Below are 27,869 nucleotides of genomic sequence, written 5' to 3'. Positions count from 1 at the left end.
GACCATTTTTATAATAATAGCTTTTTAGTTATATACTGTAAGAGTAAAAATATAATAAATATGTAATATAGTGTATATTTTTTGCAAGATGCTCCTCTCTAGAGTACATTTTTCTAACTACAGAGTTTATGGACTGACTGGATGAATGGCTTTTCTGAGGTAAATGTGACGTTACGTGACATTCCTCTTTAGCAGTTTTTTTGTCTTTCCACAGTTGAAACATTGAGTGATTACGTGAGACATGATTCATGTCTGCAAGTTGTACAGTTTCTTTCAACATTCTTTCTGATGTTCATTCATGTTTATTTGGTGCTGTAATAGTGAAGAGATGATCGGTTCACGTGTGCTCCCGCTTCGCTTGATCACGGCACATTATTAAAGAGTGCCGAAATTTTATTTATATTCTCATTGTATGAAATTTGTAGTAAAACTTACAGAATTTAAAAGCTGAGACTTTGTTTCATATCAAAAGTAACATGGAATAACACGATTTGGATGAGACAACCCATATTTAGCTAATCTGTTTGTGGGTGTTCTGTGGATGAGAAGATTGGAGGAATGCACAGCAGCTGAAGAATGCAGGGCATTTGCAGAAGTCACATCACAGGCCACGGTCACTAAACAGTCTGAGTCAGTTTCACTGGAATTACAGTAAAGAGAGTATAAAAACTCAGGTATGTCATCTCAAAAGCAAGGCTTGTTAATCATGTTGTTAATAATAAACGAGTAACCAAATGTTTGCGAAATCTCAGAGCCACGACTGCTGTGATACAAATGTCTTAGTGCCAGCCTGCTCGCTTAAAGTATTTGGCTCCATTTCACTTTCCTAATAAGGACAACTACTGTACATAAAAAGCTGCAGTGAGATTCAGGTAATGCTAATGTAACATTTTGGGCACGTCAGTAGAGAGAAGGGATGGGGGAGAGACTAGGGAGAAGGTGGGAATAGAGGACAGAAGAAAAGTGAAACAAATTGTCAAAGCTGCAGGCAACAAATAAAAAACTTCTCCCAAACACTGTCAGAGAAAAGTGTCAGATTCAGAGACTGCAGGGAAAGGTATAACTTAGAGCAAAAGCCACAGTTCAACCAAACATCTGTCACATTTCTAAATCTCCTTCAAGGAAATGACAAATAATTTTGGTACCCAGGGAGTTATTATTCATTGGGTACACAATTGCCTCTTCCCATCAACATGCAAAATGTATTTGTTATTGTGTAAACAGTGTTTTTATCCCACAGTGTATAAACTATGAACAAACCTTGAGTCTTAAAGCCAGAAGGCACAGCCACATATATAGAGTGCCTTAGTCTGTTGATGTACATTGCACACAAAAATGCCAAGCGCTGGCTGAAATAACCTTGTGCAATCTGATTGGCTGACTCAACACAACTTCCAGGAGTAAGGGTGCGTGTTTTGAGACTGCTTGGAATCAAAGTTGTTTACAAGGTACCGGACTGCTCACATCTCCTTTGTTTTCCCTTCCTCTACCTGGGATACCCATTCTGTGTAAGCTCCAGCTGTGGTTTCAGCTTCATATTCAACTTACAAAAAAACAGGTTTCACTTGGCATCTTTCATTCTGGTCCGATAGTCTCTTCCTGTCTAATAGACCTTATAAACAGCAGCGCCATCTTTGATTTTTAATGGGAATGAAAGCGAGGCTGTGAGGGACAGACATGCATCTCTTCAATGGGCTGTACTGTTACTTTATGTGTTTTTCGATTGTTCTGCTCATGAAACACTGGAAAAATATCTTTCCAAGAAATTTCAGTTGACAAAAAACTCCCGACAATATAAGCTGTGGAAAATTGTAAGTTATCTAGGAGATTTAAACAGCTTTTTACAGCGGAGGCCATTGGAAGCATGGCAAGTCTATCCCTCACAGCCTCACTTTCATACCTGTCATGGCGCTGCTTTGAATAAGGTCTATTGGATGACTCTTAGCTAGAATAAACAGCAAAAGCGCACCAGACAATCAAAAGACTGGCTAAACATTACAAAGGCCTGAAGTAGGTGAATTGAAAACACATCTACTGATACTCAAGGATAGGATATAATAGGAGTCTATAAAATGTAGTTGACTCTCTGAAGCCTTTAGAGTGGTAACAAAAGCTTTCTTAGAGACAGCCCTGCCTCTAAGGGACACTCCTTTAGAGAACCATCTGAAACTCACACCATCTCTGACATCTAATAGAAAGTGGTCACATAGTGAACTCTGATGTATGAGTGTGTTAAATCTAGAACACGCTGAGAGGAGCAGATAAGTGGGAAAACGTACTGCTCTTAAATCATCAGCTTCATGCATCAAACAACACACTTGGGACATAATTGACCCAATGTGAGGGGAGAAACGTAGGGAAAAGGTGTAATAGCCCAATAGAGCTGTAGCAGGCAGAATATAATCTATACAACTTTGATTTTGTAGATAAAACCATTAATTTATTAGTATCTATTAAATGATTAGGTTTATATATGTGTGTGTGTGTGTGTGTGTGTGTGTGTGTGTGTGTGTGTGTGTGTGTGTGTGTGTGTGTGTGTGTGTGTGTGTGTGTGTGTGTGTGTGTGTGTGTGTGTGTGTGTGTGTGTGTTCTATTATATATTATGTCTCAGAATGAATTATTTTCATTTCTGATGTTTAATTATTATTAATAATTATTACTATTATTTACTTTGTTTTTTCCCACTATGTTCAAGCCGGCTTGTAAGCAAGTGTGTTGTTATTACCCGATAAACATAAAACAAAACTACAATTATATATTACATATTTCTATGACATCAAACTTGAATCTGAGGTTTTAACAGTTTTTGTTGGTACCAAGCTACAAATACGAGTGCTGATAATGGAAAATAAGGTGCATGATGAAATCCATGATGCAACTTAACATGGTCATCAAACCTGATTATTCTGCTAAAACTCACCAAAACAAGCAGATTTCCAAGCCGTATGTCAGGCTGACTCCACGCTTTTCATGGGTGCTGGAGCTTTCGGTAAAACACAATAACCCTGTCCAAAATCTGAAACATGCGCACACAGACATCCCCTCAACAAAACCATAAACCGCTTTTCTTCCTGAGGAATGTGAGGAGTTCCTGTGTGAAAGAGTCAGGAGGTGTTTGTGGCACGTGTACAACATCAAAACAGCAGGAAGCTACAGCAGCATTGTCATGGAAAGTGCTGCGGATTGGAACAGCACTGCTGTCTTTCCCACCCTCGTTTTTCACCTCGAAAACTGGCTCCCGTCCAACATTTCTCAAGATTCTTTGCACCCTGGGACTTACTAGTGTTTTATCTAGGCTTTCATATTATTTACCTGCACTGTCTTTTGAATGGATGGGCGCAGAGGGCCTGTATTTCATGCTGGAGAGATGAGAAAGATCCCGGCTGCAAGAACAGGCTAAAAAAAAAACGACCACATCTGCTCCCAAATGCTAAGAGTGTGGGAGCTTCAGACCCACTAACCTGGTTACGTTATATAATAGCATACAGCAGTATATAACAAGCTCCACTTAATTTGCACAATGATACAGCAGCTTTTATTAGACTGCTACCAAAAGAACCATGAGTGATGAATCACATACAGCAGTACTTTGATGGGTACTAAGGTACTGAATGATGGGTACTAAGGTACTGAATGATGAACAAATTCAGGTATTCATGGTATTTAACAGTACTTTTTGGGTAGTGATGACATTATAAAAATAAATAAATAAAAAAGACTTTAGATGTCAGATCAGTTACAGCAGTCTGTAAACTGTGATGTACTCATTATTTAAAAAATAAATTCAAACAGGATGATCAGGGTCTTTTATTACCCTGAGGCTGTTCGTTTTTTGTACAAACGAGCGCATGTGGCGGAAGACAAAACTTGTAGTCCATTATAACATCTACAAAGACAGCATCCATGCTTTCAATAAGGAACTAGGCAAAGCTAGACAGACTTTCTTCTCGAATATTATAAACAGCAATATAAACAACACGCGCACTCTTTTTGCTACTGTAGAGAGACTGACAAACCCCCCAAGCCAGATTCCCAGTGAAATGCTCTCAGTGAGAAAGTGCAGTGAGTTTGCTTCTTTCTTCTCTGAGAAAATCAATAATATCAGAAAGGTGATCAGCTCATCCTTGAGTTGCGCTGGGGTCAGGCAGATCAGACAACAGCATGAGAAAGTAGCCACTATGTCTGATTTCGAAGAAATTGATGGCAAAATTTTGGAAGAAACCGTACAGCACCTAAAAACATCAACCTGCGCCCTTGACGCACTTCCCACATCTTTTTTCAAAAATGTCTTACACAGCTTAGAAGCAGATCTCCTAGAAGTGGATAAATGCCTCACTTCTCTCTGGGAGTTTTCCGACCTCCCTGAAAACTGCTGTTGTCAAGCCCCTCCTGAAAAAGAGCAATCTGGATAAGACCATATTAAACAACTATAGACCGATCTCAAATCTTCCTTTCATAGGCAAGATCATTGAAAAAGTTGTCTTCAATCAGCTGAACAAATTCTTAAGCTCGAATGGATACTTTGACAGTTTTCAATCTGGTTTCCGACCGCACCACAGTACAGAGACAGCGCTCAAAGATAATAAATGATATTCGCTTAAATACTGATACAGGCAAATTATCAGTGCTGGTACTACTCGACCTCAGTGCTGCATTTGACACTGTCGATCACAAAATACTTCTTGACAGGCTGGAAAACTGGGTCGGGCTTTCTGGGATAGTCCTAAAATGGTTCAGGTCATACTTAGGAGGCAGAGGTTATTATGTGAGTATAGGAGACCATAAGTCTGAGTGGACATCCATGACATGCGGAGTCCCTCAAGGCTCAATTCTTGCTCCACTCCTATTCAACCTGTACATGCTCCCAATGAGCCAAATAATGAGAAGGAACCAAATCGCTTACCATAGCTGTGCAGTGGACACACAGCTCTACTTATCCCTATCGCCTAACGATTACAGCCCCATTGACTCCCTTTGCCAATGCATTGATGAAGTAAACAATTGGATGTGCCAAAATTTTCTTCAGTTAAACAAAGACAAAACTGAAGTCATTGCGTTTGGAAACAAAGATGAAGTTCTCAAGGTGAACGCATACCTTCAGTCTAGGGGTCAAACAACTAAAAATCAAGTCAGGAATCTGGGTGTGTCTCTAGAGTCAGACCTTAGTTTCAGTAGTCATGTCAAAGCAATAACTAAATCAGCATACTATCACCTGAAAAATATTGCAAGAATTAGATGCTTTGTTTCCAGTCAAGACTTAGAAAAACTTGTGCACGCTTTCATCACCAGTAGGGTGGATTATTGTAATGGACTTCTCACTGGCCTTCCCAAAAAGACCATAAGACAGTTGCAGCTCATACAGAACGCTGCTGCTAGGATTCTGAGCAGAACCAGAAAATATGAACACATCACACCAGTCCTCAGGTCTTTACACTGGCTGCCAGTTACATTTAGGATTGATTTTAAAGTATTATTACTGGTATATAAATCATTCAATGGCCTAGGACCTCAATACATTGCAGATATGCTCACTGAATATAAACCCAACAGATCACTCAGATCATTAGGATCACATCGGCTAGAAATACCAAGGGTTCACTCTAAGCATGGTGAGTCTGCTTTTAGCTACTATGCCAGCCGCAGCTGGAACCAGCTTCCAGAAGAGATCAGATGTGCTCCTACAGTAGTCACATTCAAATCCAGACTCAAAACACATCTGTTTAGCTGTGCATTTACTGAATGAGTACTGTGCCACTGTTCGTCCGACTGTTTGCACTGTATTTTATTTTATGTTTTAATTACTCTGATTTCAGGTGATTATTTCTGTATTTTATCTTTTATTCTAAACTGTTTTAAGTATTCTGATTTCTTTTGATTATTTTAATTTCTTCTATGTAAAGCACTTTGAATTACCATTGTGTATGAAATGTGCTATATAAATAAACTTGCCTTGCCTACAATTACTGGCTGACTGTGCAATATCCAGTTTACTGCACAACTACCTACCAAATATATAAATAAAAGAATATGAATTTGTTAAGTTTATTGTATAAAGAATGGTCAATTAATACAGTTTAAAAGCCATTAAACAAAATTATCAGCCAACACAACTGATAATTAATAAATCATGATTAATAATATTTATATTTACTATAAAGTTATATCATTCAATATGATTACAATGATAATATAGCAGCAGCATTTTTTGTTCAATAAGTCATTAACAAACACTACAAAATACAAAACTGACACATTTAAAGATGAAAATTTAAGATAAGAATTTTTATCTTTAAACTTTTAAAGTTTAAAAAATGAAATTAACTTGTCATACAATTTACATTTACAAAATATTAATCTCCAATGCACATTCACGCAACAACGTCTACTCTCGTGTCTACACAACATGCATGCGTAATGGTACTCTCATGAACGCGCGTTGGAGATTAATATTTTTTAGTTAAATAAAGTGGTAAATTATGTTTTTTGCTCAAAGCACTCGGGTCGATTCATAAAATTGAGGCTAAACATGGATTACTTTTATGATGTCTTTACTACTTTTCTGGGGCTTTAAAGTGGTAGTTGGTTAGACTGTCAATAGAGCGACAGAAAGCTCTCAGATTTCATTAAAAAGATCTTCATTTGTGTTCCAAATAAACTAAAGTCTTATGGGTTAGGAACGACATGAGGGTGAGTAAATGATGACAGAATTATAATTTTTTGCTGAATTTACCTTTTAACTGAGGATTTGTAAGCATTATATAAATGTACTAATCATGTTTGTTAATTATGTCAATAAAAGTGTAGTGCAGTTTGGTCGTTTACGGAATGAATAATGCATACAAAAAAAGCAGTCAGCCTTTGTGGCAGACAATGAACCATGCTTTAGTGTTGTCGAGATATGCACTGTGCTCCGATTAGCCATTCAGATCAATAGTACTGCACTACCAGGGGATCAGTACACTTCTATCACTGCACACATTTCCACTGAAATCCCCACCAATGGGATCGCAGCACACATTTTAGCCCTTCACTGAGGAGGGGTGGGAGTATGCAGCGCTATTAAGGGCACACAGATGAACTGAAATATCAGCATACTACATATTTAGATAAAAGATTTTGATATGTCTCCTGGCATATTTCACAAGGCTTTTCTGACAGATCAGCACTTATCACAGCTGTTAGGGTGAGGTTAGTTTCCACTGTTAGATTCCTAAAGGAAAAGGCTGGGTTGATGGGGAGGGAGGACCAAATGAGGCCGGACTTGTGCCTAAAATAGCTCTTATGAGCAGCCAGGAGTGGTATTTCAGTTATGTCCTGCAACTTCACTATCTCTCACTACTACAAACTACAGGCATGTTAGAGCTGACACTACATTTAAAGTCTTACCGCCTTATCGACACAGCTGCAAGTGACAAACTTCCTCTCTTACTCTTTAACACATTTGGCCATGATCTTTATCTCTTGGGCACTCAAACAAGAGGTTTGTAATCTGGTAAACTAATAACTAGTCAAGTGACTCTTCTGGCTTTTCCCGGTCGTGGTTAATCGGAGCCTGAACCTGGCACAGGTCCTGCACACACTGTGCCCCTAATGAGAAGCATCAATCAACATTGGCAGCAACATTTACTTACCTGTCATCTGCATGAGAAATTGTCTTGACGGCTGTGTGCGATATTCCTGCGAGAGCCCAACATTCTGAATCCATGAGCCCACCTCTATATGGAGCACATGGAGGGATAACAGGGAAATTCGAGGCAGGCGGTTGAGCTTCGTAACAGTTTTCACCTGGGTTTGTTTCAGCAGGTAGCAGAACACTCAAAATAAACAGCAAACCCTTAGCCTGTTCTTTCCTCGTGCGTTAGCGAGTAACAAAATGAGATCTGTCTCAGCGGGGCATGTAAATCTGAGCTCTCTTAACCCTCACAGCACTGATGATGTAGAAATCCCAGCTCAGCTTACTGACATATGGGAAGACATGAAAATTAATGGAGAGGAGGAGGAGAGGAACAGGTGCAGTGGTGCACATTTTAATGGAATAGTAACGAAATTGAGCAAATCTTAATACTATTGTACTATGACTAAGTATAATTGTTAATAATGCCTAAATCAACAACACTTAACACAAGCCTTATTCTTATTGATTTCATTAACATTTTCCTTGTTCTCAGTTCATTGTGAGTTGGACATTAAAGTATTTGTGGTTCAGTGAGTAAGTCAAGAAGAACCACTTCTTGTTAGTTAAACCGGTAACTAAGGCTGCATCCGAAACTGCATGCTCTCTGGATACGTTCTCTTTTTGAATCAGTACTTCCTTCATGGCTATATAGTATGAATTTATGTCTGGAAGTACATTCATAATGCTGTCATTGTCACGTTACCAACCAGCATTAGTTGCGTCGCTTTAATGCCATTCACAAATCCTCTCCTGTGGCCTCATAGGATTGTTACAGTAGTTGTCCATTGGATGCACACTTCACGATCTCGCCATCCGGGTACTTTTTGCTTATAGACGTATTCGTAAATGCCTCATTAGTGACCACATTCTATGGGCAGCTATATATAAGCCATCTGCCATATTGGAACGGTCAAAGCCGGTCCATAAGTACTTGAAAGCAAGATGACTGACTGTGTGTCTACAAGCAAATATATTCACATGTATCTATAGTGTATATATGTTAGATAATACTCCATGTGCTAAAACACTTTGGTTAAAGCTCATAAAATATTACTCTGGAGCAGTCAAATGAGGTCGGCATATAGATATCCATGTTTTTTGCCTACCATTTTATGAAAACTGTGAATTCGGACATACTACTCTTTTCACATACTGTTTCTGACCTACTATATAGTATGGAAATATGCATTTTTGGATGCAGCCTATGTTTAAAACCAATTTGTAAGTCTATTGATCGATCGATTAAAATAATCTGTTCATAAGAGTAATATGTTTACAATTCAGACAACACTAGTACTGTGTTTTACCGTCGAGAAAAACACACACACAAAAATGTTGTCTACTTACTGTACAGTATGCCTTTATTGTCTTTGTATGACTCCCGATCTTTCTCCGTCATAAGTAATTCAATCTTAAAACTTTTTTCCCCCAAGGAATTTAGTTGGAAATAGCAAAATGCAGTGCACTAATTTCTTTTAATATTATATTGTGTACCATAGGTAGATTACCTGATTATCTTCAATTTATATCAAATTCAGTAATGCAGCTCCAAGCTAGAAAATGCAAAACCAGCAATTGTCATCATTACCATTATCTATGGACATTTCCAGCGGATTTGCAGATTCCAGCACAGGCATATGATATCAGTGGCTCATGGATCGTTACTATACATCCCATTACTCACGCATCTGTTAAAGAATAATTCAAAACTCTTCCAGCTATTCATTTAACCAAAGCCCCTTTAGATCTTCTTTAACATGGTTAAACATACAGACAACCTGCATTGAACACATGCCCTCAAAGAAAACAGGGAGTGTGCTTCCTAAAGTACATTTCATGCAAATAAAAGGAAGATAACCACTCACTGGTCCTGTAAAAGGAAGTCAGTGTTTTCTGAGGAGATATGTCCCGTCACAGGATGCCTGAACGTGGTCGTCCTCTGGTTGTGGCTGCATTAGAGAAAAAGAAAAAGTCAGGAGATGAAGGAAAATGGGGGGAAATGACAAGAGAAGAAAAACTAAATGAGCAATTCAATATTAATCATGTTTAATTTGGCACTTCCCTCTCTGCCGTGGGTACTGTAGCCGTAAGAGCAACATTCTACAGGAATACACCAAGTTTGAGGAATTCTGATGACTTTCCCCGCAAGAGTGCAGAATGTGTGGCACAGGCAGCACTGAGGTCTGGCCAAGACCACTCATATTATTTAACACAAAGTGTGGTGCAAAGCACAAACTGCTGCAGAAACTATTGATTTCAATTACACAGGGTCATTCACTGTTTTAACTAGGGCATTAAATCAGGTGTAATAAGGTGTAATTGCATCAGGTGCAATAAGACAGAGGGGGAACTTCTAAGGGTAAAAGCACTGTGAAATAACACACATTATATGCCTGCTGTCATCGATTCAGTTATTCATTTTTTCTTCATGCCGTTTCTTTGGCTGAAAAAGAGGGAGTGGTAATTTGATGACTAAGGAGACACCCCCAAGTGAGTTAATGTGCTCCTATATGAGGATAATTCAAGTCACTTATCTGCCTATCATCATATCCATTATGTTTAAATAAAAAGCCATATGAAGTCACATTGCCTCAGTGACTCTCTGTGGACTCAAGGCTTATGCAGTTAAAAGAACAGGCATAGTCATGCTTCAAGTGTGCAAGTAATCATCAAGTCAAATGAAGATGTCCTTCACGGAACACAGAGGTTTGAACAGATGTTAGCACAGTTCTCTGTAAACGCTGTTCCCTTTTACCTCTCCCTTTTGCCTCATAAGTAAATGAATAGTAAGTCTAGTAAATAGTCGTACAGTAGAAAGACATATAAACAAGAACTTAAACATTTCAACGTGAAAGTTTGACATGAATAACATTTCAGAACTATGGTGGAGAGCAAGATTTTCCAGTGAATTATGACAAGTCTGTTCCTGACACAAATATCGCTTCAGAAGACAGTATAAGGTTTGAGTTTCGTTATTATAACTAAAACTATTTAATTGTTTTTATTAATTGAAACAAAACTGAAAGAAAATAAAATATAAATATTAGATGAAAAATTTACTAAAGTACTAAAATTACTAAAACTAAAACAAATAGAAATATTAAAAGCAAAACGGTTACACTATTTGGTAACACTATTTTACAGTATCCTTGTTACAGTAATAACTATACACTATGCATAATTACATGCGACTAACCCTACAACAAACCTAATCAAAAGTAAAGTAGTTAATTAATATTACTCAGTGCTTAAATGTATATTTACATGGTAACAAGGACACCTTCACATAGTGGGTTACACATTATTTAAAGGTTTCCTTGTTACTGTGTAATTATACATTTAAGCACTTAGTACTATTAATTAACTACATGTACTTACTATAGGGTTAAAGTTAGGATAAGGTTTATTGTTATTACTGTAGTAACTACATGTAACGTGTAACAAGGACATTGTAAAATAAAGTGTAACCAAAAAAACAAAAAAAACATGACAAGAACATATTATTAGTATGGTCTTATCCACCATCAGTGTACAAAGTGATTTTCAGTCCAGGGCAGCAACAGCACTTATTACTCTGGTTAGAAGATATAAGGCAAGCAAAACTAAATAGAACAGAAATAATTTTTTTCTCTTAGCACCTAGTTGACTGGAAGAGTAGAGAGAGGAAAGGAAATGATATGAGCTGGACTCGAACCTTATGGTGGTGGCACGTTCACCATGACCAATAAACTCAGGCATGCTTCTTTCACAGTACACTGTCAAATTTAACAGGCTGCGAAAAACACTTATCTGCCTTGGCAGAACATGTCATCATACACCCCCAGTGACACAACACTGTCAAGTTCATTCTTTAGTGAACAATCATACCACAGGAATCCGAGGTACAAATGTCCTCAAAATATAGTTCTGCTGAATGCTAACATATATCTCCAAACACTACAAGCTTTTATCTCTAATTGAACATTTAGTGCATTAGCAAACGCTGCTGCATAAAAGCTTTTCAGTGGTTGCATCATAGAACGCTTGACATAAAAGTATGTACTACAAAGCCTTCACTACAACAATGGTCTTATCTATCTTGTTGCAGCCTGATTCAGTTCCTGAATAAACATGATCCTGAAGTCAATCCAGCTACCTCATCTGTGAAATTCATTTATGTAATGATCAATATCATCACAAGAAAACCTAATACAAACTGAAATGCAAGAAAAATATGCAATGGAAAACCATAGAAAACCAAAACCACAATGAAATTCAAAAACACATCAATAAAACCTATATAAAAAACATAAATATAACAAATAATGTTTGCTAAAAGCACAGGAACCAACGGAAGTGCCCCTAAAACGCTGCGTACCCAGTTTCCCAGTAAGCTTGGTCCGTTCATCATTGTAATGTAAGTTAAAAGACCCTCCTCTGAAAGGTTCTTCATCATTACAGGGCTTTCAGCCCTTTCTTGGGCAGCCTGACTGCAACCAAGTCACCTTTATTTATATAGCGCTTTTCTTTTTGTTTTGCCAAAAAACCAGGCCTTTCTTTTTTATGTATGCCATCCGCATCTGTGTCACGGTAGATGTATTCGCTGGTTCCTTCTAGTCTTGTGTTTATGTTGTTGTATGAGTGCACGTGTGCAAGGGGCGTGTCTGTATGTCATTACCTGATCCACTCCAGCTGTTCATCATTACAATCACCAGCTGCAGTTCATCTCACCACGCTTCTTAAACTCACCGCTGTTCTCTCACCTTTGTCAGATCGTTGTTTGATGTTCCCCTGTCTTCTGGTTCGTGTTCCTGCCTGGTGTTTCCTGTTCGTCGTCTTCCGTGTGGATTTGGATCGTCTCACCGTTTGTCTGCACGTCACCGGTATTGACCATCGAAGTCCCTGCGTCACCTATCTCCACCTGGCTCACTGCACCCTGGACTTGTGTGTTTTGTGCTAAAATAAATATTGTATTATACTCGCGATTGCTTCCTGTGTTTCTGCTTAACATGACAGAACGATCTGACCATGGTATGGAAGCAGCGAGCGCCTCGTCATCCTCACTCGAAGAGTTCATCCATCACAGCATCCGTAGAATGGACTCGCAAGAGAAGGAGATTGGAGATACGGGCCGTGCAGTTCAAGCCCTGGTGACGCAGGTGTCCGAGCTCACCCAGCAGATCCAGCGCCTACGACCTCCCACTGCGCCACCCACACCGGCCGTTCCTCCCGCATCATCAGGAAGCCCCTCCCAGTCAGAACCCCGGCTACCCACCCCAGAGGCATACTCAGGTGAACCGTCATTTTGTAGAGCCTTTTTGACTCGATGTTCTATGCACTTTGCCCTGCAACCTCACACTTTTCAGACCGAGCAAGCCAAAGTGGCGTTTGTGCTCACGCTATTGACTGGGAGAGCGGCACTCTGGGGAACGGCGGTGTGGGAAAACCAAAATCCATGCTGTGCCTCGTTCCAGACCCTCGCCGCCGAGATGAGACTGGTTTTTGACCGTGCGGTCACTGGAAGAGAGGCGGCCAGAACATTGGTCGAGCTACGGCAGGGAAGAAGATCAGTGTCCGAGTTTTCCATCGAGTTCCGGACCTTGGCGGCAGAGTGTGGATGGAACGAGGAGGCGCAGTGGGACATGTTCCTGCATGGGCTGGCTGACCACGTCCAGAAGGAGATCTACGCCCTGGATCTTCCCACTACCCTCAACGGACTCATTGATCTGGCCCTGCGGGTGGACGCTCGGCTGTCCAGAGTCGAGCGTCGAGCCACGCCCACCCGCACACTTGAGGCAGCCAACGGGCTACGATCCAGCGGCAGGGACGTGGTCAGCCCCGTCTACGATCACGAGCCCATGCAGGTGGGTCGAGCTCGGCTTTCCCGGGAGGAGAGGGAGAGGCGGAGGTCCCAGGGCCTTTGCCTGTACTGCGGAGGAGCCGGACACTACGCCTACAACTGTCCGGTAAAAGGCCCAGCCCGATAGTAAACATGAGGCTACTATCGGGTGGGATCTCCGCCAGGAAGACCTCATCCACGACAAGATCTACCTCCACCCTCCTCTCGGTAAGACTAAGATGGTCAGTCCACCAGCACGATTGTCAAGCACTGTTGGATTCGGGGGCCGAAGGTAATTTCATGGACCATAATTTTGCACGCAGATTTCAGATTCCCATCAAACCCCTCCCACAGCAGATTGCAGTTCATGCACTCAACGGACAAGAACTTCCCACCATCTCATTATCCACTGAAGAAATCACTCTCATCACCTCTGGCAATCACTCGGAAACTATTTCATTTTTTATTCTGGATTCACCCCTGGCACCCGTTGTTCTAGGACACCCATGGCTCATTCAACACAACCCCCGAGTGGACTGGATACATAGATCTGTGCTGGAGTGGAGTCAGGAATGTCATAGGTCTTGTCTCGTCTCTGCTTGTTCGTCTGTACCTGTTTCTGTGTTTCAGGAGGAAGCAGGGGATTTGTCTAACGTGCCCGCGGAGTATCTGGACCTGAAGGAAGTGTTCAGTAAGTCTCGTGCTGCTTCTCTCCCTCCGCATCGTCCCTACGACTGTGCAATAGATTTACTCCCAGGTAAGTCTCCGCCTAAGGGCAAGTTATATTCGCTTTCGATTCCTGAAAGAGAGGCTATGGAGAAATATATTTCTGATTCTCTAGCAACCAAGTTCATTCGCCCTTCCTCTTCTCCAGCGGGGGCGGGGTTTTTTTTTGTGGGGAAAAAGGATGGTTCTCTGCGACCTTGCATTGATTACCGAGGGCTGAATAACATCACGGTAAAGAATACTTATCCTTTGCCGTTGATGTCTTCAGCCTTCGAGAGGTTGCAGGGAGCATCCATCTTCACCAAATTGGACTTACGTAACGCTTATCATTTGGTCCGCATCAGGGAGGGTGATGAGTGGAAGACTGCGTTTAACACCCCTAGGGGGCACTTTGAATATTTGGTCATGCCGTTTGGGCTGTCCAACTCCCCAGCAGTTTTCCAGGCACTGGTCAATGACGTGTTGCGAGATATGATCGATCAATTCATATATGTCTACCTGGATGACATATTGATTTTTTCTGCATCTCTCCAGGAGCATGTGCAGCACGTCCGACGAGTGCTTCAGAGGTTGCTAGAGAATGGGCTTTTTGTCAAGGCGGAGAAATGCGATTTTCATGCACAGTCTGTTCCTTTTTTAGGATACATCGTGTCGTCTGAGGGGATGCGGATGGACCCTGAGAAGATTAAGGCTGTGGTGGATTGGCCAAGTCCAGATTCCCGCAAGGCCCTGCAGAGGTTTCTGGGGTTCGCCAATTTCTACCGGCGATTCATTCGCAACTTCAGCCAGCTGGTCGCGCCTCTGACTGCCTTGACCTCCCCCAGAACTGCGTTCAGGTGGTCCGACACAGCCGAGACTGTGTTCAAGAAACTCAAAGGCCGCTTTGTTTCAGCCCCCATTCTAATTACCCCTGATTCATCACGTCAGTTCGTGGTGGAGGTCGACGCATCAGAGGTGGGAGTAGGGGCGGTGTTATCTCAGCGTTCACCTGTAGACGACAAGATGCATCCTTGCGCGTTTTTGTCCCATCGTTTATCTCCAGCCGAACGTAATTACGACATTGGTAATAGAGAGTTGTTGGCAGTCAAGTTGGCGTTGGAGGAGTGGCGACACTGGTTAGAAGGGTCGGGGGTACCTTTTATCGTCTGGACTGATCATAAGAACCTCGAATATATCAGAACTGCTAAAAGATTGAACTCCAGGCAGGCTCGGTGGGCACTTTTTTTCGGTCGTTTTGATTTTTCTCTCCAATATCGTCCGGGTTCTAAGAACATCAAACCCGACTCACTTTCTCGTATATTTGATTTTTCCGGTCGCCCGTCCACTCCCGAGTGTATTTTACCCGAAACCGTATTTGTTTCAACACTCACATGGGAGGTCGAAGCGAAGGTCAAAGAGGCCTTGGAAGGGGTAACGCCTCCGCCCGGGTGTCCACCGAACCGATTATTTGTGCCGGAGGGCTTACGGTCTGACGTTATCCAGTGGGGTCACAGCTCCAACGTAGCTTGTCATCCAGGAATTAATCGCACTGGATTTCTAGTCAAGCAACGATTCTGGTGGCCACTTATGGCTCGTGACATTCGCGATTTTGTTTTGGCTTGCTCTGTTTGTGCCACGGGTAAGTCTTCCAATCGACCTCCAGATGGGCTACTTCAACCGCTGCCGGTGCCTTCGAGACCTTGGTCCCATATCGCTCTAGATTTTATTACCGCCCTCCCACCCTCCCAGGGTAACACAGTAGTTTTAACTGTGGTGGACCGATTCTCGAAGGCAGCACATTTCATTCCCTTACCCAAATTACCTTCAGCTAAGGAGACAGCGGCTACGGTCGTAGATCATGTCTTTCGGTTACATGGCCTCCCGATAGACGTGGTCTCCGACCGGGGACCCCAGTTCGTGTCCAAATTTTGGCGAGAATTTTGTAGATTACTGGGGGCGACGGTTAGTCTGTCATCTGGGTTTCATCCCCAGAGCAATGGTCAAACAGAGAGAGCCAACCAAGATTTGGAGAGAATGTTGCGATGTTTGGTTTCCAGAAATCCTTCGTCTTGGAGTCAACAACTGTCTATGGTGGAGTACGCACACAACACGTTGCCAGTGTCAGCGACGGGCCTATCTCCGTTTGAGTGTAGTGTAGGTTACCAGCCACCAATTTTTCCCAGTCTGGAATCCGAGGTTGCGGTTCCCTCCGCTCACGCCTTTGTCCAGAGGTGTCACCGCACCTGGACTAGAGCCCGGGAGACTCTACTCCAGGTGGGGGCGCGCACCAAGGCCAAGGCCGATCGCCACCGGTCAAAGCCTCCCGTATACGTCGTTGGTCAAAAAGTGTGGCTCTCAACTAAGAACATTCCTCTTCGCACCGTTTCTAATAAACTTGCTCCCAAATTTATTGGCCCGTTTCCTGTCACCAAGATTATTAGTCCGGTGGCAGTCCGCCTCAAACTACCTCCTGCGTACAGGAGGGTTCATTCCGTGTTCCATGTATCTAAAATCAAGCCCGTTTTTCATTCTCACATTAATCCGCCTGTCCCGGTTCCTCCCCCACCGCGGCTCGTAGATGGGGAGACCACATATTCGGTCAACCGTATTCTGGACTCTAGGCGGAGGGGACGCGGATTTCAGTACTTGGTGGACTGGGAAGGTTACGGTCCGGAGGAGAGAAGTTGGGTTCCTGCTAGGGACATCCTGGATCACTCCCTTATCGATGATTACAATCGGCAGGTAAGGGAGTCTGAGAACGCCAGGAGGCGTTCTTAGGAGGAGGGGTACTGTCACGGTAGATGTATTCGCTGGTTCCTTCTAGTCTTGTGTTTATGTTGTTGTATGAGTGCACGTGTGCAAGGGGCGTGTCTGTATGTCATTACCTGATCCACTCCAGCTGTTCATCATTACAATCACCAGCTGCAGTTCATCTCACCACGCTTCTTAAACTCACCGCTGTTCTCTCACCTTTGTCAGATCGTTGTTTGATGTTCCCCTGTCTTCTGGTTCGTGTTCCTGCCTGGTGTTTCCTGTTCGTCGTCTTCCGTGTGGATTTGGATCGTCTCACCGTTTGTCTGCACGTCACCGGTATTGACCATCGAAGTCCCTGCGTCACCTATCTCCACCTGGCTCACTGCACCCTGGACTTGTGTGTTTTGTGCTAAAATAAATATTGTATTATACTCGCGATTGCTTCCTGTGTTTCTGCTTAACATGACAATCTGAGGGGAGTTAACCACAGGCCTCCCATTAGACTCCATCAAATTACATTTGGCATTTCTAAGAGAATTTTCCAGACTGTATGCACCTATGGAGTCAATGTGAGTCAGGTATAAGAAGCTGAATAAAACATTTTCATCGATCACAATAGCTGGATTTACTTTCACAAAGCGATTTTAAACCAACTTCTGTGACCCCATAATTATTTATTTTTTTATTGTTTTAAGCATAAACAGTCTGTTGACAACAATGTATAAAAAATCTTCACATTGTAACACAATTAACTGCGATAATTAGGATATCTTTCTAATCTATTTTTAGACCACCAAACAGAACAGTCGGTCTGTTTCACAGCCAAATCTGAGAAGTAGCTCTTTAGGGCACATACAGTAAAACAGGCCAGAAAAAGGATGATGCACCCAAGATTACTGTACCTCGCTCAGTCGTCATCAGCCTGTCAGGCACAGATTGGTGCACTTTCCTGTAATGGGCTACAAAAAACGAGCACATTTCCTGATTCCCTTATTTTTTTCCCCAAAAGCATCATGCACTTTGCTAAACTGCATTGGCCCTGTACACTAGTTTTGCTATTTACCACTGTTAATTAGGAATCTGCGTTCTTTAGCTCTTTGTTCTCATCATATTACTTCCGAACTACTTGCCACGGAATTCCCTGCATTAGCATTGAGGATAAACAGAATTGCAAACAGTAGCGCTGTTTGTTTAACCATAATGCAAGTTTGAGTGAAAGCAGCCTATGAATATTATATTATGAATGTTGATCATGAATAATCTCTCATTGTGTTAGATTGCTACTTCGCCATTTTTCTTGTCAATAGAATCACCCTTTATAAATTTAACCGAACAATGTCACATGACAATATATGTAATTCTGTTTTTGATTTTCGATAAAACAAAATAATATTAAAGTTTCTAAAAAATGTAATAAAAACCACAATGTGAAAATGTGACATTTAAATTTTATTATTATCGTTTTCTTTTTTATGTAAACAACATTTACCTTTTGGGAAAGTCAATTGTTAATGTTTTGCCCAATGGTTCAATTTACCGCTTGACATGACAGAGCTGATCACTAATGTAAAGAGATGAAGTATCTAAAGTATACCCAATCATTTTGACATTTTTTAAAACAGACCATTAAATGATTGGGTAAAATCATTCATAACAGCTTTGCTAAAAAGACAGACAACATGTGACATATATTACATCCAGTTATACAGACACCATAAGCATGCTGACAGTCAAATGCAAGAAGTTTTGTAGTGGTACAGTCGGGACGGTTTATATTCAGTAGATTAGTCCACAAGTATTACCACAACTCTCAACTCCCCTTGCACTATGACAAGCTTTTACCCGTGGGATGAACATTTCATTTGGCATCTCACAAGAGCAGAACAGGCAATTGTGTAACCAAAAGCCATGTTTATATAGAGAAAGAAGAACCCATTATTTAACAAAACTGCTGATAGTAGTAGTATAGCTACACAAAAAGACATTGATTTCTCCTAGTCTCAGCAATTCAAGTCATAATGCAGTACTAAAACTCAAGATTACCATTCAAGTTGTTCTTAATAGAGATACTAAGGTCTGTATTTTAAAAGAGGTCTAAGGGAAGACAATCTGAAATCATTGTCTGTTGTCTAAAATGTTGGAATTGTTCATACATTCTTCTTGTTTTATGGTCTTAAAACTTTTAAAAAATATTTGAAAAATGTTCTTGAGATTATTAAAATGGTTCTTTTTGGAACAGTTTATTGAAGGGAGCTTGTAATGAATCAAATGTGGTTTCTCTGCCTGATTAACCAAATTTCACTCCCCACCCAACTTAAAAATAGCAATAACAAAATATAACAGAGCTTAGAAGTATTTAACTATTTAACTAGGAGTTTTAACGATATGCTTTCATGGCACAGTCTATTTTCTCAGCGGTAAAATTCTTTCACTACGCAGGATACACAGTTATTAAATAGTTTCAATAAGATTTACAATTTGTCCTTTAAGATATTCAGTCCAACGGTCAGCTAGCGGGCTGTACCAAGTTCACAACGAACAACATGCTCAGAGGTAAATCTTTATCAAAATTAAGACCTCTTAGCATCAGTGTTCAGCAGCACCATGGCATTCCCACCGATACTTCATGACTTTAGCTGTACTATACCAGGGGAACAAACACTTTTTAACACAATTTAAACACAAAGTTCTGGATGTTCTCATTCAACCTCGTTTTCAATGCTTTCTTTATGTGCTGCCCTAAAGTTGCCTCACCTGCCAGAGAGCAGTAGATTATCTACTTCCTCCTGGGCTCATTCCACCAGTCAGGTTTGTCCTCCGAAACGGTGGCAGGATGAGAGAAGAGCTCTGATGGGAAAGTTGAAATCCTGCTGAAGTAAAGCAGCCAAAGCTCTCCAATCTACACAAGTTCTCCTGATAACAGTCTGCCAGAAATTTCACTTACCGAAAAGTTTTTGACGGCCGTTCAACGCTTTCATGACCAGAACCGAGCTCAGCCACACAGCTTATCAGATATACCCTCTTTTCTCTAACCTTCCCTCCCTCTTTTTCTCTCTGTCGCTCTCTCTCTCTCTCTCTCTCAAACTCCCACCCTCTCGGTCTCTTGCCAAACTACAGCCCATTAACTGGGAGGTGTTTCTGTGACAAAATAAATATTTCCCTATCTGAGCTTCATAACACAGAACCAACCCGGCTTTATCGCACTAGCCTGTTGCCCTCCCAGAAAGCATCTCTTGTTTCTATTGTACTGCCAGGTTTTCTTGGCAAAAGCATACAGCAAAATTTTTATTGTTTTGAGTTTCCTGTGAAAAAAATGACAGACAATTGGAGGGAAAAAGTCTGATAATTTGACAACATCACTGCAAAAATGTAATTTTACATTCAATTTTACCATATATGATGACAGCCTGCAGAGGAATGCGTTTCCCCTCCGTTAACCAAAACCTTTTTCTGAATCCAGGCACACACACCACTGCACCTACATCAGATTCTCTCCAACAGCATGCAACATTTCAATCTACTGGCCAGACTGTGGCCTGTAAACACTAGTAGGGTTAGCTCACAAGAGATAAAACATGAGGTATGCAGACCAGGGAAGCAGGTGTTATTTGCACAGCTCTAAAGCAAATAATGAATCTGATACAAAAAAAAAATGTTCAGCTAAATAGAACAATGGACATAAGGCCAAAAGGTTTAAAATGCCCTTGGATGTGAAACTATAGTGGAGTTTGCTTTTATAAATATGTATACTTATGCATACAAGGATTTGATTTAAAAAAAATGGTGCAACAAGAGCACTGAATAAAGCAAAACCTGAGTCAGCAGCAATAATAAACACTTATGCAACTTTGTACAAAACGAATCGAATCATGCATTTCACAAAGTATTCTCAACACTATAATAATCTATAGATTTATGAACATTATACATCTTAGTTGAGAGGAAGAAAGAAACTGTAACTGTAAGAGGAAAGCACTGTGGGATTTGGTTACTCAGCCTTGCACTGAATTACTTTAACAGACATTTTTCAAAAGACAAATTGTCCAATTGTAATTCATTCTTTTCAACAGGCCAGTTTCACTTGATTTTTAAAGGTTTTATATAATGTATTCAAAAAGCTATTTTACTGTTCTGAATAAGTTGTATTACTCAAAAAAAATATTTTATTCTCCACATTAAGGGATATGGAGGAGTTACAAATATATAAAAGGGTTGTCAATCAAATAAAAATGCAAATAATTACATGGTTCAAATGACGATAATTTCTAATTTTGAATATTTGCTAAGATTTTAATAAATCACACTAAATTTAGATTAAAGTTTCATTAACGGACCCTAATCTGCTGCTGAGTGACATCATGATCCTGGCCCCTCATGAGTGAGGCATCCTAAAAAAAAAAAAAAAGGTTTTGCAAGGTGCCGTCACTGTGGAACAAAAAAGCAATCCTTCCATTCTGGCTACCTCAAGCTTCCTTGATACAAAGGACAGTTTTCCAACATAAGGACATAAAGCACATAAAAGTCATCACATGCCCAAAAAAGCCTCAGACTTTAAAGAACATTGAGAGCTCACAGCTCATTAAACAACACATTTCAAAGGATAGCCCCCAAAACTGAAGAGCACCCCAGCAGAAAGCTAATTAGAGTGAAGTGAAAGGACAAGGGTCCTGGAACAACGAATGGGAGGTTTAGTTGAACACAAACACAAATGTTGTTTGCACCGCCTGGTTGCTCACAGGCTCAGCTGCAGTACCCAGTCCACCGAGCAGCATGATGGACTGATGATGATGTATCAAGCAAGCAGTCAGTGTAAAGAGAGACTTAAAAGAGAACCAATGCTAAGTGAGACATACAGTAATTACCAAAATGATTAGGTCAATTTCCTACACAAGCAAACAGTTAAAGCAATGACAACTACCTCATCACGTCTCAGAAAATATCAAACCTCTAATTACGCAGAAAATAAACCCACATGTTTTTGATGTAACCCATTTAATTTCAGACAAAACAGATTAAAATGAAAATCAGATTCCGGTGCTAACAGAGCATTACCATGACAACATTTGCTAAGATGAACTTGTTTGGATTTCAAAGCCCCCAGAAAAGTGTGTTCCAGAGCGCCTGGAGGCGAAACTCTGGAAAAATCTTCAAAGTTTGAGAACAGCTAACATAACAAAAGTTGAAGAAGCTGAACCCTTGGCCTTGAAACAGTTTACATCCTCGTTTATGAGATAGAGCTTCCTATGGTCAGCACTTCTTTTGGGTCTTTTAATAGCCTAATATTAACAAGCCCATCAAACGGCTTGTCATTAGTCTGCAAAAAAAGTCTTAGCTAAATAACTACTGATCAACAAAGCATTATACACCCCCTTTATCCATATAACGATATCTTAACAATGGCCTGAGGGAAAAGATGCGCCCATAAGAATATGGCAGCATCAGCACTTCCATCACTTCACTGACACAAATTTAGCCTGCTGATAAATATTTATAAAGAACAATTTCACAGCAATTTATCAAAGAAATCGCTGTTTTACAGCCACCCACAGTCACAATGAAATGACTTTCAAAGGCACTTAGAAGATCAATAGCGACAGCAATTTGTGTTGGGCGCATGGGGCGAAAAAAAAGTTGTTACCTGAAATAATCAGAAGGAAATAATTAGTGAAACACACCCAAATCTGCTTTATCTAAACCAGGAACAGTGACCTGTGCTGGGTTCATTTAGAAACTCTATCTGTAGCAACCCCAACAACAGCCTACAACATGCGTTGTGAGTTCATCTCAGCTACGCACAGCCTCTCAACATTGATTGAGTTTAGCTAACTGCTCACGTCTACGCAGAGGCATAACTTTAACAAAAACGTCATGTAACTTTTATGGGCTTTGCTAACACATATGGCAAGATGGGACCTAATGACAGGAGAGACAGAATGACATGGACATGAGTGGTTTTGATAAGTAATTCTGAGCCAAACAAATGTCAGACGGGGAAAAACAAATGAAATCACAAACCATAAAGTTTGCACGTCAACCAACAAATATAAACCGACAGATGCCATGTCTAGGTTTAGTACCTCAACATCTGCAGTAATAGCTGCAGGATAGATATGATGCACTAAGACTGCAGCAGAGCAGCAGCACATACTGATATCTTCATCTTAATTCAGTTAAAGCTGCAGTAGGGAGTTTTGAGAAAATGTTGACTTAGCCTGAAAATTTGAACAAGCACAACTTACAGGTCCAACCCCCTTGCTCTCTGCTGCGCTACAGCCCTCCCTCCACAGCTCCTCCCCCACAGGGGAGCCTGCCGTGAACGCGCAGGCTAGTAAGCAGGACCACCGATGACGGCGGATTATAAACAGTAATGGAACATTCACTAATAGGGACGAAACATCAACAATATGCTTTACATTGACTATGGCCTGCCCATACTTTGACTACAAACTTGGTCCTCAAATCATTATGTATTTTGCAATACATGTAACTTTATAAGGTTGCACTCTTTCTATAAGTTATAAATAGCTACTAAGATAACGTTAAAGGATTAGTTCACTTTTAAAAAAAAACTTTTGCTGATAATTTACTCACCCCCATGTCATCCAAGATGTCCATGTCTTTCTTTCTTCAGTCGAAAAGAAATTAAGTTTTTTGATTAAAACATTCCAGGCTCATTTCAAAAATAAATACAAAACTTTAAGTTTTATAAGCACAAATGCTCGCCTTGCTCTGTTCTGTGATGCCCGTTCGTGATCCTGTTCGAACTCGTTCATCCAAATGAACAAATCTTTTTTCGAGTCATTTCGTTCGTTGAATGAACGAAATGACTCCGAAAAAGACTCGTTCAAAATGAAAAAAAAATCATTTGGATGAACGAGTTTGAACAGGAGAGTCACGAATGACAGTACGCGCTCGCACTGTGCAAGAGAGGGGTGATCAGCACGTAAACGAGCGTGATTGACACTGCTAAGACATTCCTCCTGGCTCTGATTGGTTGTTTCTGACCGGGAGCGGTGTATTTCTGCAAATGGCAGTAGGACCACAGGGAGGAGCCAGAGGAGCTTGATTTTTTTCACAGATTATCTGTCTCATATTCTACTTTCAAGACATAATGACAGTTTTAACAAATATTTGTTTACAAAAGCTACCTACTGGAGCTTTAAGTCAACATTTACATTCTAATTACATAGAAAAGAATCTTTCAATTAATCAAATAACAGAATACCACTGAAATGTCATTATAGTGGTAACTATTCAAAATCATAAACTGTTCCAATCATTGTAATAGCAAACTTGTTTTTGGAATCAGGGCAGAACATGAGAAGCATAAGTTTGTGATTCTGTGTTTTTGTTCCTTCCTTTGAGACCGCAATTAATCATGGTTGACAATGCACACAAAATTTTTTTGCTTCTTTCCCTTTTCATGACTTGTAAAATGTAATGTTTAAGTGTAACTTTACCGATTTTCTACTCGCTTTGAATTGTTACAATATCGGTAAAATATGATAATGCACAATGTTTACTCTTCCTCCGTGTTACCTAACTTCAGCATTTTTGTATACCGCCCACAGACAATCAGATCGAAAGAGGGTTATTAACAAAACAGTTGCCCAGCAACATGCCCAGTGCATTATGGGTGTTTTCTGTTTTCTCTAGCCAGATAGCACAAATAAAAAAAAATGAAAAAAATAATAATAGTTTTTTTTAATTCAATGTGCTACTTGCAGATTTTTTATAATTATTTGTGAAATTTACTACCAATTTCTGAGTGAAAATTGTTTCTACGCCAACATTTTTTCAGTGTACAGTACAGTACACGCATATAGTTCATAAAGGTGTTAATGTAAGGACAATCTTCTTTACAACTGCATTCTCTGGGCTAGAATAAGGTGCTCAGTCTTGATTGTGTGCTGTTTTTAGGTTTGGAATTGAGAAATTGTGGTATTCAGTAATCTGACGCAGCTAACCAGTAATGACAAACTGACTGGGCCGCACATTTGTCGCAGTAATAAGGAAGCGTGTGGTCGGTAGACTTAGACAGCCCCAGGCACCACATCACCACGGCCATCCAAATGAGCCTGCCATAGTGCGAAATTAGAAACAGTGATACTGATTATATTATATCAAAAGTATCAAATTCTATTAAAACGCAAACAACCAGGTGAATTTTTCTTAAATAGGACTGTACCTACTAAGATTTAAAGCCCCCTGTGTTTTGCACTAGCCCGAGAGCACAGACTATTATTATATTTTCTTTCGAAAGCCAGGTAATCAACAGCAATAAGATCCACTCAATAAACATGGATCAGGAATACACACAATAATAAGACACAAACAAAAGACAAAAGGAGGCACTTGTTTCTCTTAAAATGTCTGGAAATCTTAACCTAATTGGTGTGGGACAAAATACCTAGAAAAGTCACACTGGATGAAGTCATCATTGAGACAATCAGACAAATTATACACACATCACTACACTACCTCCTGTTTTAATTTGACTAAAGTGACTGGAAATTAAAAAGTAATAAACCCAGAACAAATATGCACTAATGTAAGGATCCACTGGAGGCAAGTTGTCGAGAGAACCCAAGTGCAGTTTATTTCAAAGAAGATCAAACATGAAACGAAAACACGGCGTGACATGAAAAACTCAAAATCAAGACATGAACATGCACATAGACTTACAAACAGTGGACAACAGGAAAGAATACTTGACCAAGACACATGGCAAACATGGGGGCTTAAATACACAGACTTATGACAAGACAAGGGACACCTGTGAACAATGAAAAGACGATTAACCAATGACAAGACACATGGCAGGATCACATGACAAACAGGGAATCACATGACAGATATGGAACATGACATGAACAAACCAAAACGTGACAGAGGCAAGACCAAATCGTGACAACTAACCAAGAATGCCTTTCCTTGTCTTTCCCATCATTATAGTTCCTTATCAGATGTGGGTTTCATGTTATCAAATAGATATGTAAAACACTGAGCATTTGACTGCCTCAGTATTCTTAGGATCTGTGATCTTGGGAGTGACCTGACCTGCAGTGACCTAAGAAAATGTCAACCTGAGATTTAACTTGAGATGCAATACCTTCTTTCTGACTGTCAGAGGGAAAATGAGACAATGATATGAGAGAATACATTGTCAGCATGATGCTGCAGAGGGAAATATTGCTGGGACAGTTGTTCTTTGGGCATAAACATGTTCCCGTGGACTCCACACAGTCAAAATCAGAGCGGCCCTGTAATATCTGCAGCAAGGACGAACTTTGCAGGATCATACTGTCATACAAATTCGTTTACCCTAAATTCGACAACTCAAAATTTATAACAGAATCTATTTTCCTTTATTATATATGCCTCCCTTGGGGATGAATTTGTTTTTTTTTTTTTTATATGGTATTTCTTACCATCTATTTGCCTTTAAGACCTAAAATTGTAATGTTTCTTGTGCAACACTCCGTAGGTTTCTGTTTTTTGTAGGTTGTTTTTATTTTTTACTATTGCTTTATGTACTTGGGATGTACAGCACTTTGGAGTTACTATGTAGCCTGTAAAGTGTTCTATAAATAAATAAATAAATACATACATACATACATACAATAGAATGTGTGACCCGTGTCGTCTTCTGTAATATCTGCATTGGTTTCTATGGGTGGGCTATACGCCAAAAACTACAACAGCAACGTGGAGGGGTTTGCAATAGAGATGTTTTTGTCTTATATACAACTTAAAAGTAAATGTGTTTCCATTACCCTTTAAATTGATCCAATTGAAAATACGCCCAATGGAAAATCCTTGCAAAAACTCCTTTTGCAAAAAATAACTATATTCATAGCCTCATGAATTTCAGAAGGTCAAAAACACTTGTTTACACTGTCAGTCCAAATCCGATCACCTCAGTATTGTCTTAATTTACATTCCCTTCATTCCTCTTCCATAATCTCTTCTCTCCACATGTTGAAACGACCTGAAATTCACCCAAAAATCTATATGGTTTGATGTGAACAATTATACAACACTATACATATTTGATATCATTTGAAATGTCTCCAACATTTGACTAATTGTAGATTGATAAAACTTTTACTGTTTAACAATTATAATTGTTGTTACAACACACACTCTCTTCTAATTTTAAAATGCTCATGTTGATTATTCTTGACGTGAGATGGTTGATTTACTCATATTTGTGAGTTTCTTAAATAACATTTAAAACGTTTTAAAACAATGTTAGTATGATTGATGATTTTTATTCTTATTAATGTTAACTGAAATGAAGTAATTGAATGCATATAAAATACACTTTTTTGCATTGACAAATTGTGGTGTGCTGCAGTTCATCATATGTGACACTATATCATTTGGTGTGACAATCAGAATTGTGACAAAAATAATTTTTAGTTATAAATCATTAAAAAAATCAATGAAACACAAGAGAAACAGTATCAGCAAGAGTCACAAGCATTTTGATAGATTTATAATGGGGTTTAACATAATTAATCTAAAATATCTGGAAAGGCTGACGAGAGATGTCTTACTTTGCATGATGATTTAGAAAAATAATACAAAATCTAACGAATCTGCACAAAATATTTGTAAATCTTAAAATAGTAATGATAAAGATGTATGGTGAAGTTAGTTACTAAGGAACAGTATATCCCATTTTCATTTTATATAGAATAACTTGTGTGTCACACCATATGACAATTTTAGGCACGAATGCAACACATTGGTGATTAAATCCAATTTCCAATACAAAATCTAAAAGACCACACATATTCTTGGTAATTCAAGAGTCAGTACAACACAACTCAATATTTTTTTAGCTTAATATTTGGAAAAAAAATTTAAACTTTTTTCAGGCTTTTTTGTCAACCACCCATTTACACATAA

General features: G+C 39.9%; 1 protein-coding gene across 30 annotated transcripts in view; it reads right to left on the bottom strand.

The window, feature by feature from the left end:
* Nucleotides 1-27,869, bottom strand: part of plekha7b (pleckstrin homology domain containing, family A member 7b) — a 117,040-nt gene that overhangs the window by 60,858 nt on the left and 28,313 nt on the right. For 26 of the 30 annotated variants that reach the window (XM_077228379.1, XM_077228380.1, XM_077228394.1 and 23 more), the window contains one exon: nt 9,541-9,624. In XM_077228379.1, the coding sequence (XP_077084494.1) occupies nt 9,541-9,624 (84 nt within the window). Of the gene's footprint in view, nt 1-9,540; nt 9,625-17,854; nt 17,912-19,706; nt 19,823-19,896; nt 20,073-27,869 lie in introns of those variants that run through there. The other 4 variants (XM_077228381.1, XM_077228387.1, XM_077228382.1 and 1 more) reach the window with 4 other exon arrangements.

This window comes from Siphateles boraxobius, unplaced genomic scaffold, assembly GCF_051911475.1.
Source record: "Siphateles boraxobius isolate OS27281-9 unplaced genomic scaffold, OSU_SipBor_1 130, whole genome shotgun sequence".
Taxonomy (NCBI): domain Eukaryota; kingdom Metazoa; phylum Chordata; class Actinopteri; order Cypriniformes; family Leuciscidae; genus Siphateles; species Siphateles boraxobius.
Note: the sequence above shows the minus strand (reverse complement) of the source record. Positions and strands in the feature narration are given on the sequence as shown.